Source organism: Salmo salar, chromosome ssa02, assembly GCF_905237065.1.
Source record: "Salmo salar chromosome ssa02, Ssal_v3.1, whole genome shotgun sequence".
Lineage (NCBI taxonomy): Eukaryota > Metazoa > Chordata > Actinopteri > Salmoniformes > Salmonidae > Salmo > Salmo salar.
This window is the reverse complement of record NC_059443.1, coordinates 26,112,251-26,128,303: the sequence shown is the minus strand read 5'-3', so window position 1 is coordinate 26,128,303 and position 16,053 is coordinate 26,112,251. Positions and strand designations below refer to the sequence as shown.

Here is a 16,053-nt window from a genome sequence, read left to right as displayed (position 1 = left end):
TCTAGTGCCAGTCTTATCCCAGCCCCCTGTTTACACCCTATTGTTTAGACATTAATGTTTCACTGTCCTGCACTGTCCATTAAGCTCCTGTGGCATGGTGTAAGCCTCGTACCCATGCCTCAACTTCAATGCACTTTGGTCTATCGCCTGGAACATTACCTAAACTTAACACATAAATGTGAAACTAGGAAACGGTAAATCAATTGAAGGGGTTGTTAACCGTTACACTTCATTAACCATGGTCTGAAAAAACAAAAGGGCTTTAAGCCTGTGCTCTGCTCTGCAGGTGCCATTTGACCGATATCTCATGACGTCACCTGTATACTACCTTGACCGTTTCTAAAAGCCTATGAGCACAGAACACTTCGAACTGCTGAGCTGTCTTGTTTTTACAGAAAAAAACAACAACTGTGTAAATACGTTGGTAGCTACACGTTTTATCTATAGGAAATTATATTTTATTCTCAGTTTTGAACGGAGAACTGTTTTCTTTCGCAGAAGGGGAGAAAGTGGGGAACGTTTTCTTTTCGTACTCTTTGTAGGCATACAACCACTTGTCGAAGTATTGGGAATATCCATGGTGGAGTTTACAGCCTATTCCTACTGCTACCCCGGAGGTTAACAGCGAGCCTCAAGAGTAATCGCCGAGATTGTAACTTCATTTTTTCACGCTTGATTTGATAAGCAGTCATACACCTGTTGCAAAAGAGAGGTTAGTACTCTGAGAATGGTGTGGATTTTGAGTAACCTACTAACGTTACTCTGTAATTTTAAAGTATGTGAGTTGTTTTTGATCATGAAAATACATATGGAAAAGTAACAGTTACATTCTGTCCAGTGTTCACATCTAAGGGTGATTGTTATGAGTTTCTCGATATAAAAGGTATGTCGGCCTAATCATTCTATGCTGGATAGTAGGCCTATTGGTAGCTAGCTAGTATGCATACTGAGGAGAAACAGCATATCCAAATGATGTGGTAAATTACAATATAGCTAGCCCTGATCAGTAGAGACATGTTTATTACACATTTATTCCATAGAAAAATAACAATTTCCCCTTCAGCCTGGACTATTAGTCAAATCAGCTAAAAACAACTCACTTTGCCCTTTGGTTTATTTAACTTGTTTAACCCACGTCTCTCCAGTCAAAACGTTTATTAACTTTCATGTTCCGTGCTATCTATTTATACAGGCTGGGAATAAGACTGGGTGGCAAATTGACCATCACAGGAGCTGTGAAGCAGGGCCACTCTGAACTTCAGCTAACTCTTTTCATTTTCTACTTTTGAGCGAGAAAAAATGACTGAGAAAAAGAATGGTGAGTGTTCCACACACATCCAGACATTGTGCTTGCCACATATTTTCCTCTATATTTGACATCAGACATCAGTGTTAAAGATTAATAGAACTGGCCACTGCTTGCTGTTTGATGGGGTAAGCTACCTTTTTGTGGTGTCGAGTTTGTGATCTAGATAGGAACCTTTTAAATATATATTTTTTCATACAGTTTGTTTTTGCCGAAGATCTTTCAAATCATTTCACTTTTATAAAAGGACACACTCTTTGAAAAAAGGTGCTATCTAGAACTTAAAAGGATTCTTTGGCTGTCTCCATAGGGGAACCCTTTGAAGAACGCTTTTTGGTTCCAGGTAGAACCTTATGGGTTCTATGTAGAAACCTTTCCCCAGAGGGTTCTACATGGAACCCAAAGGTGTTCTACCTGGAAACAAAAAGGGTTTTCCTATGGGGACAGCCAAAGAACCCGTTAGAAACCCATTTGTCTAAGAGTGGAGTGATACTTTATCCATGCATCTTTAATTCTATATTTATTATTATCTATAACACAAGGAACCTCTTTTATTATCTAATTGTGGAGTCTAGAGTTATTTCTGAATGGAGAACATTATCCTTCACCATTATCAATCATTTAACAATGTTTACTAAATCCAGTGGGTTCTAGCATTGCTTTACATTGAAACATAGAATCTGACAGAGAGATGCTCACCAGGACTCTCTGACAGATTCTATGTTTCAATGTAAAGCCATTATAAAACCCGAGTCACCATCCAATGAACAGCATCTCAGTCTCCTGAGTTGATCCTGTACAGTGTAGCTGAAACAGTTACAGCATGACTGGTGATTGTTGTGTTGTCTGGTTTCGTTTTGGTCTGGGTTGAGGTGTGGGCTCAGGTGTACAACACTGTGGTCTCTATCTGTGGTTTAGTTGCTGAAACTGCTGATTTGTGGCATTCCATGACTCATTGATTGATGTGTGAGACATTTTAGTCACAGTTCAGAAACATATGTAGCTTTATGAAATTGTCTTTCTATTGTGAAATGAGGCAGAATACCATCTTCCTGAGAGAGACACAAGGGAATGAACTAGGCCTTTCACCTTATAGAAGTATGTATCTCCCTTCAGCAAAGGATATGTGTATTTCCCACACACAGATCGTACTCAGGTAGAGGCTAAAACAATAGCAGGGCTTGTTCTCCAGCTCCAGGCCTGTGACTCCAGGATCCACTGGAGTGGGTTTAGGAAATGTGGGTCTTTCTTGGAACCAGCAGCTGGAATACTGGAAGGGAGACTGGCCTGAGATAAAGTTCGGTCAATAGGATCTGTGGTCCCTTCCTCACCCCTGTCATTACTGAGAGTCCTGGGCAGGAACAATAACACATTTATCTATTGATACGGCCTCACAGGACATAAGTGGATGGGTTTGGGATGGGTTGTGTAGTTGTGGAAAGTTTTTGTTATCAGTAGAATGTCTCCTCAAAATCAACAAGGTTGAGAATCGCTTTTGTACAGAGAAGGAACGTTCTAATTGAAATATGTAGTGCAGGGTTCTGCAATGCGACTGGGTATGAATGGTTCTGCTCTCTAGACCATACCTGTTTCAAACAATCAACTAATCATGGTCTTCATGAGTGTTAGTGCTGGGTTGGAACAAAAGCCAGCACACCCAAGAGCCAGTGTATCATGGCTCCAGACTGATATCTGGAAAAGCCCTTGAATCAGCAGCCTATAACATGTGCTGAGTCAGGTTTCTCTGGGGTTGACATAGGTGACTGCACCAAAACTGCTGTTATTGTTTGAAAAGAGTCAATTTTATTATATAATGTACAGTCATTACACTAACAGAGCTTCACTGTATGTTATGCATGTCAACTGTGTGTTTTATTGGTGTCTCTGAGGAATCTTTGGCCTGGTCTGCTAACTACCTCTCTCAAAGAGTGCAGTGTATAAAGTCAGAAAATCTGCTGTCTCAGTCACTGTCTGTCACCAAGGGAGTACCCCAAGGCTCGATCCTAGGCCCCACACTCTTCTCAGTTTACATCAACAACATAGCTCAGGCAGTAGGAAGCTCTCTCATCCATTTACAGTATATGCAGATGATACAGTCTTATACTCAGCTGGCTCCTCCCCGGATTTTCTGTTAAATGCTCTACAACAAAGCTTTCTTAGTTTCCAACAAGCCTTCCAACTAGCCTTAACCTTGTTCTGAACACCTCCAAAACAAAGGTCATGTGGTTTGGTAAGAAGAATGCCCCTCTCCCCACAGGTGTGATTACTACCTCTTGAGGTAGTCACCTCATACAAGTACTTGGGAGTATGGCTAGACGGTACACTGTCCTTCTCTCAGCACATATCAAAGCTGCAGGCTAAAGTTAAATCTAGACTTGGTTTCCTCTATCATAATCGCTCCTCTTTCACCCCAGCTGCCAAACTAACCCTGATTCAGATGACCATCCTACCCATGCTAGATTACGGAGACATCGTTTATAGATTGGCAGGTAAGGGTGCTCTCGAGCTTCTAGATGTTCTTTACCCCTTGGCCATCAGATTTGCCACCAATGCTTCTTATAGGACACATCACTGCATTCTATACTCCTCTGTAAACTGGTCATCTCTGTATACCCGTCGCAAGACCCACTGGTTGATGCTGATTTATAGGCCTCACTCCCCCCTATCTGAGATATCTACTGCAGCCCACTTACTCCACATACAACACCCGTTCTGTCAGTCACATTCTGTTAAAGGTCCCTAAAAGCACACACATCCCTGGGTCGCTCGTCTTTTCAGTTTGCTGCAGCTAACGACTGGAACGAGCTGCAACAAACACTCAAACTGGACAATTTTATCTTAATCTCTTCTTTCAAAGACTCAATCATGGACACTCTTACTGACAGTTGTGGCTGCTTTGCGTGATGTATTGTTGTCTCTACCTTCTTGCCCTTTGTGCTGTTGTCTGTGCCCAATAATGTTTGTACCATGTTTTGTGCTGCTACCATGTTGTGTTGCTACCATGTTGTTGTCATGTTGTGTTGCTACCATGCTGTGTTGTCATGTGTTGCTGCCTTGCTATGTTGTTGTCTTAGGTCTCTCTTTGTGTAGTGTTGTCTCTCTTGTCGTGATGTGTGTTTTGTCCTATATTTATATAAACTCAGCAAAAAAAAGAATGTCCTCTCACTGTCAACTTAACATGTGTAAATATTTGTATGAACATAGCAAGATTCAATAACTGAGACATAAACTGAACAAGTTCCACAGACATGTGACTAACAGAAATTGAATAATGTGTCCCTGAACAAAGGGCGGGGTCAAAATCAAAAGTAACAGTCAGTATCTGGTGTGGCCACTAGCTGCATTAAGTACTGCAGTGCATATCCTCCTCATGGACTGCACCAGATTTGCCTGTTCTTGCTGTGAGATGATCCTCCACTCTTCTACCAAGGCACCTGCAAGTTCCCAGACATTTCTGTGGGGAATGGCCCTAGCCCTCACCCTCCGATCCAACAAGTCCCAGACGTACTCAATGGGATTAAGATCCAGGGTCTTCACTGGCCATGGCAGTACACTGACATTCCTGTCTTGCAGGAAATCACGCACAGAACAAGCAGTATGGCTGGTGGCATTGTCATGCTGGAGGGTCATGTCAGGATGAGCCTGCAGGAAGGGTACCACATGAGGGAGGAGGATGTCTTCCCTGTAACGCACAGTGTTAAGATTGCCTGCAATGACAACAAGCTCAGTACGATGATGCTGTGAGACACACCACCCCAGAACATGACGGACCCTCCACCTCCAAATCGATCCCGCTCCAGAGTACAGGCATTAGTGTAACGCCCATTCCTTTGACAATAAACGCGAATCCGACCATCACCCCTGGTGAGACAAAACTGCGACTCGTCAGTGGAGAGCACTTTTTTCCAGTCCTGTCTGGTCCAGCGACGGTGGGTTTGTGCCCATAGGCGACGTTGTTGCCGGTGATGTCTGGTGAGGACCTGCCTTACAACAGGCCTGCAAGCCCCCAGTCCAGCCTCTCTCAGCCTACTGCGGACAGTCTGAGCACTGATGGAGGGATTGTGCGTTCCTGGTGTAACTCGGGCAGTTGTTGTTGCCATCCTGTACCTGTCCCGCAGGTGCGATGTTCGGATGTACCGATCCTGTGCAGGTGTTGTTACACGTGGTCTGCCACTGCGAGGGCGATCAGCTGTCCGTCCTGTCTCCCTGTAGCACTCTCTTAGGTGTCTCACAGTACAGACATTGCAATTTATTGCCCTGGCCACATCTGCAGTCCTCATGCATCCTTGCAGCATGCCTAAGGCACGTTCATGCGAGCAGGGACCCTGGGCAGGGACCCTGGGCATCTTTCTTTTGGTGTTTTTCAGAGTCAGTAGAAAGGCCTCTTTAGTGTCCTAAGTTTTCATAACTGTGACCTTAATTGCCTACCGTCTGTAAGCTGTTAGTGTCTGTTAGTGTTCCACAGGTGCATGTTCATTAATTGTTTATGGTTCATTTTACAAGCATGGGAAACAGTGTTTAAACCATTTACAATGAAGACCTGTGAAGTTATTTGGATTTCTACTAATTATCTTTGAAAGACAGGGTCCTGAAAAAGAGACGTTTCTTTTTTTGCCTAGTTTATATATTTTTTTTAATCCCCGCCCCGCTGGTGGCGTTTTGCCTTCTGGTAAACCGTCATTGTAAATACGAATTTGTTCTTAAGTTCTTAACTGACTTGCCTAAATAAATAAAGGTCAAATAAAAATTAAAAACCGTACAGTATACAAAAGCCAAATAAATGTTTTCATTTTGAGCAACTGTACTTAATGTTATTATTTTAACGCTCTCTCAGTAAAACCCATATATCTTATTGTTGATGCATGGTCCACACTGATTGACAATGGTGAGTAAGGGGGAAAAAATTGGAGGATTTCCCCATCACTCTCTGAAGAGCCATCAGCTGCCTGTAAACTGTGCCCATATCCTGAGGTATTGAGTACAGACGGCAGACCCCATGGCCTTACAGGACCCCCAGTGTTTTCTCACTGAATTCCAGTCTCCCTTCTTTGTTTGCGATGTTGATTTTCCTCTCTTTTAATTGGCAGAGTATCAGGTTGATGCTCGTTTTCCTTGTATAATGCACAACTGGAAACAGTGTTATGTTATTGATAAGAGACATGCTCATCCAGCAGGCTGTATCTGTACAAGCAGCTAGGGTGATCCAGGTAGTGGGTGGCAGGTAGCCTAGCGGTTAAGAGCGTTGGTAACCAAAAGGTTGCTAGTTTGAATCCCTGAGCCGACTAAGTAAAACATGTCTGTGCCATAGAGCAAGGCATTTAACCCTAATTGCTCCTGTAAGTCGCTCTGGATAAGAGCGTCTGCTAAATGATTAAAATGTAAAAATGTGAAATATGGTGCAACTGTTTGTGTTGTTGGTGTTGAATGGTTGAATGATGTCCTCACATATAGACCTGTGTATTACCTACAGAGCATTCTCTGTGTTAGACCTGAGTTGGATCCACACACAGACAGTTGGTTTGTTTGCGCTGAGTTAGGAGCTTATCATGCCTTGCAGTCAGTCAGTGTCTCTGCTGGTCTGGTGTGTGGCATGTCTCCACACAGGCTGAAGCTGGCTGGCCAGCCTGCAAGGTTAATGATCATTCCAGAACTCCACTCGCTGCACCTCAGATACCTGTCTGCAAACACAGAAGATTTACGCATGCTACGTGTGTGTGTGTGTGTGTGTGTGTGTGTGTGTGTGTGTGTGTGTGTGTGTGTGTGTGTGTGTGTGTGTGTGTGTGTGTGTGTGTGTGTGTGTGTGTGTGTGTGTGTGTGTGTGTGTGTGTGTGTGTGTGTGTGTGTGGTTTGGTTTTGCTATCCTTGTAGGGACCAGATGTCCTCACAAGGATAGTAAAACAAGTTTGTGTGTGTGTGTGTGCGGCGCATAAGTGTGTCTCACACGTGTGACTTAAGTTGTAAACGGTGCTTGATCAAGTGTGGCTTTGTTTTGGTTCAAGCAAACTTGTAACAGTTAGTGACTGGTTAGTTCATGGACCGTTCATCATCAGCAGCAATTTAATGTAATGAAATGACCTCTCATTCTGCCCAACCTTGTGTTCTAGCTAGGGACACAGTGACAATTTGTTGGGGCTTGAGATGGCATTGAAATCAAGCTTGCAGTTTGTTTTAGCTCTATGGAAATGGAGCAGACTTTGGACTATTGATCCTATTCATTTGTACTTTTTCAATGTGCCAGTGTGTTATTATGGCACTCTCTCTTCCTTTTTACCTATCTGATTAAAACACTTTCACTTCTTCAAGATGGTCAAATGTTCATAGATGACCAGCAGGGTCAAATAATAGTCACAGTGGTTATAGAGGGTGCAACAGGTCACCACATCAGGAGTAAATGTCAATCAATCAATCACATTTATTTATAAAGCCCTTTTTACATCAGCAGTTGTCACAAATTGCTAGAACAGAAACTGAGCCTAAAACCCCAGAGAGCAAGCAATGCAGATGTAGAAGCATGGTGGCTAGGAAAAACTCCCTAGAAAGGCAGGAACCTAGGAAGAAACCTAGAATGGAACTAGGCTGTGAGAGGTGGCTTGTCCTCTTCTCGCTGTGCGAGATTATAAGAGTACATGGCCATTAAGGCCAGATCGTTCTTCAAGATGTTCAAACGTTCATAGATGACCAGCAGGGTCAGTTGGCTTTTAATAGCCGAGCATTCAGAGGTCGAGACAGCAGGTGTGGTAGAGAGAGAAGGGGGGAGAGAGAGAGGAGAGCGAGGGTCGAAACAGCAGGTCTGGGTCAAGGTAGCATGACCGGTGAACAGATCAGGGTTCTATAACCACAGGCAGAACAGCAGAAACTGGATCAGCAGCACGACCAGGTAGACTGGGGACGGGGAAAGCCAGGAGTCATCAGGCTCGGTAGTCCTGAGCCATGGGGCTCAGGTCCTCCGGATGGGGAGAGAGAGAGAGAGATTGGAGAATTAGAGGAAGCATACTTAAGATCACACAGGACACCAGATAAGACAGGACAATTACACCAGATAGGACAGACAGACCACCGAAAAAAGCCTGGCACAACGTAATGCACCCCTCCTAGGGACGGAATGGGAGAGCGCGAGCAAGCCAATTACTCAGCAACCTTAATAGGGTCAGAGAATCCCCGTGAAGAGAGGGGAGCCCTGCAGAGACATCAAGGGTGGTTTGTCATTCCAGTGCCTTGCCGTTCACCTTCACACTCCTGGGCCAGACTACCTTCAGTGTGATGTTGAACCAGGGGCGGTTCTGGGGGTGCGGGGCAGTGCCCCTGTGACAAAAATTTTGGACCCCCTTGTGGCCCGACTGAATGTGGAGTATGAAATAATTTTTACATAACACATTTTTGCTATTGTTATTTTTTTACATCCATAATTAGACAGTGGCAATGCGGAACACTAATGATTATGAACATGGTCTTTTGCCTGCTAATGCCTGCAATGCAGTGAAGAAAACAATATGACAACAATAACGTCTAATGTAACTGGCCCCTCTAACAGTACAACTGGCCCCAGCTTGGCCCCCTCAGTTGAAATGGTCTAGAACCGCCACTGTGTTGAACGTAATGGTATGTTTTTGTTGTGTGTGTTGTTTTTGTTGTGTGTGTTGTCTTTTACAGGAAGCGCGGGGGTGACCTTCCTGACCCCATGTCGTGTGGCGGGCATGTGTCTGACCGTGGTGCTACTGGGGGGTATTGGAGCTGCTGTCTGGGCTGTAGGTGAGAGATCTCTGCTTCTGCTCTCACATAGTAGTGAGCAGTGCTTTATGGGCAATGTAGTTTTAGTTTTTCCATAGTACAGACAGAGATGGAAGAGGAAGCGAAACATCCCACTCCCTCATTTTTTTCTGTTTTAATGGAAGTCAATGAACTAAGTACACCAGAACCAGTTGCTATGACATTAGTGTCTATGGGAGAGCCACCCCCTTAAGTAGACAGGAACTGACCAGTTTTTTAAATGGTAAACGGCCTGAGTGATCTATCTTAATTCATCCTCCCATCTTTGGTACAGATATTACCAACATTGTTTGATTGCAGTCAGTGGATTTGTTTGCCGGCTCTGTGAGGTTTGCTGTTTCATCAACAGAGTGTGTATGCACTTTACAGTTTCATATTACATGTTGTTGGCTTTTGTTTGTGTGTTTGTTTTTCAAATCCTAGTAACATTTTGTATCAGAGAAGAAGACACAGGATTATATGATGGTAAGTGAGAGGGAAACCACTCCACCAAAGCCAACCTCATATCGTATCTGAATCGATAGAAGGGTTTGTTTGATCCAGTATTTCATTGCTCCAACCCAGTCCAGGTGAACTCCAATCCAAGCTCGGATCTACGTCTCCGGGTGTTTGACTCGGCCGAGCGACGGTGGAGACACCTCTGTTCCTCAGAGGCCAACCAGCTCCTGGCCAACATCAGCTGTGAGGAGATGGGCTTTGTCAGGTGAGGAGATTGATGGATTGTGATGTGAAAGGCTTTAGTGACACCCACTTTTGTATTTCATCTATCTACAGCATCATAAAAGGAAAGTGAAAGGGGGATACCTAGTCAGTTGTACAACTGAATGATTTCAACTGAAATGTGTCTTCCGCATTTAACCCAACCCATCTGAATCAGAGAGGTGCGGGGGGCTGATACCCCTATGCCTTGCAAGAAGGCTGCGTAGAAATTGCTCCACCCTTGCCTGGTTGCTAAAATTCTAATGGTTTGCCTAATTTCAGCTTATGGCCACAAAGCAAGCAATGTATAGTTTAGAGAATCTAAACAGCTGTGAAATATATTTTCAAAATCAAAAAAGATTGTATTTTCAGCTGGTGTACAAAGCTGAAAATAAAAAGAGGCGAAAGCTAAACTTAAGGACAGGAAGCATAAAAATAGTGCATATTGAATGGATCTACCGCTTCTCAGACTTCCTTTCAATGAGAATGACAGACCTCACATTACTATGTGAATTTGGTTGGGTCATACAAAAAGTTATACATACTGCCCCTCTAAGTAACTTCATTGGGTTTAGGCCAGGGATCTTTCAACTGATCTGTCAGTGATAGAATTCTCTGTAATAAAGAGATGCATGCCTTATGTCCCCTCCAGCGTGGTGAATTACTCTGTGTCCAGTATCCCTGAAGGCAGTAACGACCGTGAGGAGTTCTTCTGTGTCAATGAGAAGGAGTTGACCTATGGCAAGAAGATCAAAGAGTCTCTATATCCATGGTAAGACATTCTTTTAACACTCTTAAATCTTCTAGATGATTACCTTAAGGCAGTGTTTATTAAAGCAGCAGCCGGCTTAAAAGTAGAGAAGAGCAGGAATGTAGGGTTCCAGGCTGCTGTCTGACTGTTGTTGTTGTTTTGCAGTGACTGTGAAACTGGCCAGGTTCTAAGTCTGCTTTGTCAAGGTAGGTTCAGCTGAGAGGTTTGGTTTGGTCCCGTGATACACTTTTTACACAAAGTGATGAGAAGCAACCTGAGAGTTGTACAGGATGGCTTAACTCTCTCTCTCCTGCATCCCCCCTGTTACCTTTCTCTTTACTCCTCCCTATCTCTCTTTCTCTCCTCCTGTACCTCTCCCTCTCTTATTTATCTCTTTACTTCTTCCTCCCTATCTCTCTCTGTCTCCTCCTTCTCCCTCCCCATCCATATCTCTTTCTCCGCTATATCCCTCCCTCCCCTCTCTTTCTGTCTGTCTAGACTGTGGCAGGCGTAGTCTGACAGAGGACCGTATAGTGGGTGGTGTAGATGCTAGGCAGGGTAGCTGGCCGTGGCAGGTCAGTCTGCAGTATGACGGGGTGCACCAGTGTGGAGGCTCCATCATCTCAGACCGCTGGATAGTCAGCGCAGCCCACTGCTTCCCAGAGTAAGCCCTGGATCTTTCTCTCCATCTCTCGCTCGCACTGGCGCTCTCTCTCTCTCTCTCTCTCTCTCTCTCTCTTTCTCTCTCTCTCTCACACACACACACACACACACACACACACACATACACACACACTTCTTCTCATGGATTCTGTTTGTCCTCTCTCAGGAGGAACCGTCAGGTGTCTCGATGGAGGGTGTTACTGGGCTCCATCTACAACAAGCTCACCCATAAGAATGTTAGAGTTCTTGAGGTAAAGACTGTGGTGTACCACAGCAGCTACCTGCCCTTCGTAGACCCCAACATAGACGACAACAGCAGAGACATCGCTGTCCTGGCTCTGGCCCAGCCTCTGCACTTCACAGGTAAACACATCCGGGCCCATATTGTTATATTCTTATTATACTGTGATGATTTGTTGTTCTTTTTCAAGGCACATCAGACAAAGCCACCATGTGCTTAGAGGTAGAAGAGGGGGGGAGAGAGAGAGAGAGAAGGGGAGTAGAGAGAAGTGATAAAGTGAGATAGAGATGAGGGACGAGTCACTATGGTAATTCCCTTCCTCAGAGTTCAGGTTTCCAGTCAGTCTACCAAACAAAGGCCCTCTTTACTGCCTGCCTGCAGTCGCCTGGACAAAAGACAATGATATCAGAATTGGACAGAATAGTTTGCCCTCTGTTTCACTGTCATTTTTCCTTTCCTGGAATCGCTGTAAGTACATAGAAAAACATTACATTGTTATAATGTGAGAGAGAAAACTCTCTAGGACAGCGTTTCCCAAACTCGGTCCTCTGGACCGCAATGCAGTGAACTTCTTGTTGTTTATCAAGGACAGATATATTGGGCCTTGTCTGACATCTAGTGGTTGGACTCAGAATTGCAGCTATTCTCATGATAAAATATCACGCTGGTGGGGAAATTGAAAACACGCAACATCAGCCGACAAGATTAACATTGTCGGTAGTGAAAACAACACACAAGCCAGCAAGTAAACTATCTCCATTTTTGTGCAAGTATACATTTAAATTCAATTCAATCTCATCCCTCCCTCCTCTTCACCTTCTGTTTTCTGTAGACTACATCCAGCCGGTGTGCTTACCCCACTACGGCCAGCGCCTGATTGATGGCCAGATGGGGACAGTGACAGGCTGGGGAAATGTAGGTTACTATGGTAAGTGACTGTGTAAGCTTCTACATCCTTAAACTTACATCTGGTCCCAGAGACAGATACTGTAGGATATGGGCTTAAAGCATCATCTGGTCCCAGAGACAGATACTGTAGGATATGGGCTTAAAGCATCATCTGGTCACAGAGACAGATACTGTAGGATATGGGCTTAAAGCATCATCTGGTCCCAGAGACAGACACTGTAGGATATGGGCTTAAAGCATCTTCTGGTCCCAGAGACAGAGACTGTAGGATATGGGCTTAAAGCATCATCTGGTCACAGAGCCAGATACTGTAGGATATGGGCTTAAAGCATCATCTGGTCACAGAGACAGATACTGTAGGATATGGGCTTAAAGCATCTTCTGGTCCCAGAGACAGATACTGTAGGATATGGGCTTAAAGCATCATCTGGTCACAGAGCCAGATACTGTAGGATATGGGCTTAAAGCATCATCTGGTCACAGAGACAGACACTGTAGGATATGGGCTTAAAGCATCATCTGGTCACAGAGACAGATACTGTAGGATATGGGCTTAAAGCATCATCTGGTCCCAGAGCCAGATACTGTAGGAGTTGGGTTTAAAACATAATCTGGTCCCATAGACAGATACTGTAGGATATGGGTTTAAAGCATCATCTGGTCCCAGAGACAGATAGTGTAGGATATGTGCTTAAAGCATCATCTGGTCCCAGAGACAGATACTGTAGGATATGGGCTTAAAGCATCATCTGGTCCCAGAGACAGATACTGTAGGATATGGGTTTAAAGCATCATCTGGTCCCAGAGACAGATAGTGTAGGATATGTGCTTAAAGCATCATCTGGTCCCAGAGACAGATACTGTAGGATATGGGCTTAAAGCATCATCTGGTCCCAGAGACAGATACTGTAGGATATGGGCTTAAAGCATCATCTGGTCCCAGAGACAGATACTGTAGGATATGGGCTTAAAGCATCTTCTGGTCCCAGAGACAGATACTGTAGGAGCTGGGTTTAAAACATAATCTGGAACCATAGAGAGACAGAGTAGCTGTATCATTGTTGTCATTGGACAAGACAGCCTCTCCCTATCTCTTTCTTTCTCTCCCTCCTCTCTCTCTCCGTATGACCTTTGAATATGTAAACAGGGACAGTGTCATAGTGTGTAGATGTGCCAAGCACTATTGACCAGGAATCAACAATCTTTTGGTCAGATATGGTTGTCGGATCACGCCATCATTAATGTGTATGGAGTAATTAATAGCTTCTCTCTCGCGCGCTTTCTCTCTGTCCCTCGCGCTTTCTCTCTCTCTCTTTCTATTCCTCTCTCTCGTTCTCTCTATATTTCTCGCTCTCTTTCTCTCTTAGGGACTCTTGCTGACGTTCTTCAGGAGGCTAACGTGCCGATCATCAACGACGCTGTCTGTAACGCCCCTGATTACTATGACAACCAGATCACCACCAGCATGTTCTGTGCTGGCTTTGAGAAGGGTGGTACCGATGCCTGTCAGGTAACCAGCTATAGTGACATCTAATTTCCCTGCTCTGGCAGTCAATTAATAAACTTGAACATAAAATTACACCTTCCATCCATATTCTATCTTCCACTTACAAACATGTCAATTATTTACGTCATCTATTGACATCTGAATGTGCTGGATATGAGCAAGGCTGTACCAGATTCTAGCTTTTACATGAGAAATTGTTCATATTTATATAATCCATTCACCCAAATGAGACTGATTTTATAATGTACTGTATGTGAGTGGTTGACTTGTTTATCTCAGGGGGACAGCGGGGGCCCGTTTGTTGCTGAGGACTCCCTGTCCAAGGCCAGCCGCTACCGCCTGCTGGGGGTGGTGAGCTGGGGAACAGGCTGTGCCATGGCCAAGAAACCTGGCGTCTACACCAGAGTGTCCCGCTTCCTACCCTGGATCTCCTCAGCCATGAGGGTGAGTACAGTACACAGACATACACGCATGTACGCATGCACAGACACACGTACACAGATGCACACAGGTGGAAGTATAATCTTCTTTTCCTGTCTTATCTTCACAGACGTATCACAATTCACCAGGAGTGCACAAAATGGCGCGTACATGGGAGCACTAACCATACCTTTAAGGGATCAGAAATGACCAAAATCTTATCCCTTCAGACTTACTGCACTTCACCTGTCCAAAAAACCCATCCTTTAGGGGAACCTTGTGCAAAAATCGGATGTATAGGTCAATTCAGCTAGATTACCTGAGGAAAGCCTTGAAGTGGTAGCTTGACCAAAGAGTTATCAATATGTTTATGGTCTTGTGAAATGAGAAAGCGTCAAATGAAAAGACTTATGGGACATGCATGACAAAGTCATAGAAAATCACCACTCTGCCAGCCAATGTACATGTTGTACTGTCATGGGGATTATTTGTATGTCATCAAAGGGTTAATTTTTGTGTTCAGGGTTTCCTTACAGTTTGACTCTTTTCAGGTGCAACAAACTTATGATACAGAACAAGCCTGTGTATCAAAATGTATTGCTCAAACAGACGTTAAAAAACATTCTGGATAGTTTTGCCATGAAGTTTCTCATTTCTATTATTCCCTTGAACATATAATGCCAAAGTTACTGAATAGATTTTAACATAGACAACATGTAGCTGAAATTCCATGATACCTAAAATGTTTGTACCAAATAAAAACGTTGGTGTCAGATAGTCAGCTCTTGAATTGTCTCTCTATCCTTTGTTTGTATCACAGACTGCAGTTCAGAGTGACTGTTACGTTCTATAATGACACATGATGTTTCTTCGTTTTGTTTTTGGTGGGGACATGAATTTAGGGACAAGTAAACAGGTGAAATGTAAAGGATATTTCTATAACATGTATAGATTAGAAATTGAGCTGTAGAACGTATGAGATATTCATAGTTAAATCAGTGTTTTATTTGTTTGGCTTTATTGTAAATATTAGGAAAAGATTTTTTGAAAATAGATGTTTATTTGTAAGTGATCCATGGATTTCAATCTCAAATGTGCAATAACAACCAGAATGATGTTCTTATTAACCATTTCTGCTTCATAAGTTACTAAGGAATTACGGTTAGCAACACCAAGTCATATTACATATTCATCACAGGATGATGCACTACGCTGCAGAGATCATACTCAGCTGTGTGTTGTCAGTTAAGGGCCTAACCACAACTACCTTATTGGTAGAGAATTAGCTACACAGCAACATGAGAAAAACTCTGTATTGTCTGTTGATCATCATGACTCAATTTGCTGTAGTTTATTGTGATGTAGTTTATCAAGCTTATTTCTTTATGCTTTCATTTCCCTGTTTTATATTGTTCGAAGTCTAGTCTCTATGCAGATGACTTCAACAGATGTGAATGTATATATATTTTCTGTGAAGAAATTATGAAATTCTTAGTAAGGATGTTATTGTTACTGATTTAAACTGTTCCTTCTGTAAATGTAAATTGTTCTATTGAATATTGTATTGAAATAAAGATTTAATTTAACAAACTGGATGAAGTATGTCAAATGTCATCTACAGATATAGGATCTTAATTTGAGCCAGTTGGCTACAGAAGGAAAATAATCCTGCAGCAACAGGAAATGTGAATTATTATGTGGACTATAATTAATGTACATTTTTGTAGGGGTTGATACATTTTCCGTAATGGAAAATCAAGTGGAAATTTTAAACATCCAGGAGCCTTTTT

General features: G+C 43.4%; 1 protein-coding gene across 1 annotated transcript; it reads left to right on the top strand.

The window, feature by feature from the left end:
- The first annotated feature begins 313 nt into the window (after window positions 1-313).
- On the top strand, window positions 314-15,856 carry LOC106577761 (serine protease hepsin). Its single transcript, XM_014156089.2, has 13 exons — window positions 314-712; window positions 1,193-1,318; window positions 8,957-9,055; window positions 9,497-9,538; window positions 9,638-9,776; window positions 10,425-10,544; window positions 10,689-10,729; window positions 11,022-11,187; window positions 11,353-11,549; window positions 12,260-12,355; window positions 13,704-13,846; window positions 14,123-14,287; window positions 14,394-15,856. The coding sequence occupies exons 2-13, from the start codon at window positions 1,300-1,302 to the stop codon at window positions 14,445-14,447; spliced, it is 1,281 nt and encodes a 426-aa protein (XP_014011564.1). The 5' UTR covers window positions 314-712; window positions 1,193-1,299; the 3' UTR covers window positions 14,448-15,856.
- Window positions 15,857-16,053: the final 197 nt, after the last annotated feature.

Excerpts from the sequence above, each read along its gene's own strand:
- LOC106577761 (XM_014156089.2), top strand. Across the intron at positions 10,730-11,021 it reads TCTAAGTCTGCTTTGTCAAG|ACTGTGGCAGGCGTAGTCTG; the intron begins GTAGGTTCAGCT and ends CTGTCTGTCTAG. Across the intron at positions 12,356-13,703 it reads GGGAAATGTAGGTTACTATG|GGACTCTTGCTGACGTTCTT; the intron begins GTAAGTGACTGT and ends TTTCTCTCTTAG.